The sequence below is a fragment of the Penaeus vannamei genome, chromosome 17 (assembly GCF_042767895.1).
Source record: "Penaeus vannamei isolate JL-2024 chromosome 17, ASM4276789v1, whole genome shotgun sequence".
Taxonomy (NCBI): domain Eukaryota; kingdom Metazoa; phylum Arthropoda; class Malacostraca; order Decapoda; family Penaeidae; genus Penaeus; species Penaeus vannamei.
The window spans coordinates 32,028,320-32,030,045 of NC_091565.1; the positions used below are offsets into that span (position 1 = coordinate 32,028,320).

At 41.7% G+C, this 1,726-nt stretch overlaps 1 protein-coding gene across 1 annotated transcript in view; it reads left to right on the plus strand.

Moving 5' to 3' along the window:
• LOC113802451 (glutamate receptor 1) overlaps positions 1 to 1,162 on the plus strand; it is a 10,063-nt gene extending 8,901 nt beyond the window's left edge. Inside the window, exon 10 of the mRNA XM_070132523.1 lies at positions 1 to 1,162. This exon is cut by the window's left edge and continues 33 nt beyond it. Coding sequence (XP_069988624.1) covers positions 1 to 41 — 41 coding nt within the window. The 3' untranslated portion in view covers positions 42 to 1,162.
• The last annotated feature ends 564 nt before the right edge of the window (positions 1,163 to 1,726 follow it).

A 1,726-nucleotide genomic window follows, 5' to 3' on the forward strand; every position in this document is an offset into this window, starting at 1 on the left:
AGATATGCACGTCCCTGGCGAAGAAGAAACAAGAAGAGTAAGAGGCACAATGACCAGGATAGACAACTCAGAACTTGCCGGCTTGGTTCACTGACAACCTTACATAGCATATATATCCCTATGTAACATACATCGTAAATCCCAACACTAATGTAAAAAAGTCCACATGATTGAGCTGTGTTCTTGCCTAGCTCTGTCGGTCATAAGACATTGTTTGCGGGTTCACTTATATCATTGTCACGCGCTTCTGCCCGTTCAAAACCGGGACAGAAGTGAGGGGAATTATACCCTAGACGTGAGCAGTTTGACGAACAAAGTATTCAGCAACGATGACATCGAATCTAGACTAGTAATCTCTGGGTGGGCGGCGGAAATTGACGCGGCTTTTAACGATTGGTCGGAAACAGAAATAGGCGTATGTGCCTTTCGACGATTTCTATGGTAAGAAAATAACTGTAGCGCCTCCCTTAGACACTTACATAACTGCTGTTTCGTTCTCTGGTGAACTGATTCAAGTTCTAGGACGAACACAATGTTGTTGTTGTTACCCAACCACCTCATTGCTTGTGGCCGTGGACTCAGCTTGAACATGTGGACGAGGCTTAAACCATATCATACATAAGCACAATGTGTGTGGAATGCTGTAGTACAGTACCACTGGATTTGACAGATATATGACTATGCAGAATGGTGGTTAATGGTTAAAAACGAAATAAATGTGCTAGACATCTAAGGTCATATAGCACTATAGGAAGGTAAAGTAAAGGGTGATGTCAGGCGATAGTTGCTATGCGTCAACTATTTAGAGTAATGTTGAAAGGTTAAGATGGGTAAGGGGGTTGATGAGGGAAAGAGTTATGGTGGTTTTGGTATGATTATGCAGAAAACAAAATAACTCAATTGCACAAATGAGATGAGTAGCTGTTACTTAAATGTAGTGAATTCTAAGCAGTTTACAACGTTCCTCGTTTAATAGTTGGTAGCGTACCTTACAGTTTCTCATCAGCTGTGTGTATCACATTAATCTTAAAATTACACGTTATGGTTTGCATCAATTTTTAAGAACACATTGCATAATAATCACCTGCAGCATATGTTTGTTTTCTTTCTCCTTTGTCGTTTCCAAAGATCTCTTGTTTATAAAAATGGATTCTCATTCCTTTGCCGAAAATTGTTAGAATGACCGCTGTCCCGAGATCAATAATGGCGACAGTTACTTAAAAAGTCTGAGAAACCTGAATGATACGATTATTTTTAGATTGAGTGTTTTCACATACTTGATGTTTCAATTTACATGGCTTCCTGAGGCCGTTCAGGACTGAGCCAAAGCCTGCCTTTTATGTGAGTGTATGGATGTGTGTAAGTGTATGGATGTGTGTAAGTGTATGGATGTGTGTGAATGTATGGATGTGTGTGAGTGTATGGATGTGTGTGAGTGTATGGATGTGTGTGAGTGTATGGATGTGTGTATGAGTGTGTGTATGAGTGTGTGTGTGTGTGTGTGTGTGTGTGTGTGTGTGTGTGTGTGTGTGTGTGTGTGTGTGTGCGCGCGTGCGTGAGAGAGAAAAGAAAGACACTGCAAAATTAGTTAAGCCCAAGATTGAGACCTGAAGTTGGGGCCGCTCTCCAACAATGGGCCTAAGCTCCCGTTCCCAAAGCATGGGATTAGGGACAGAACAACTTAAAAGTCCTTACGAGCTTGGGACACCTCCGGACGTGTCTTAAA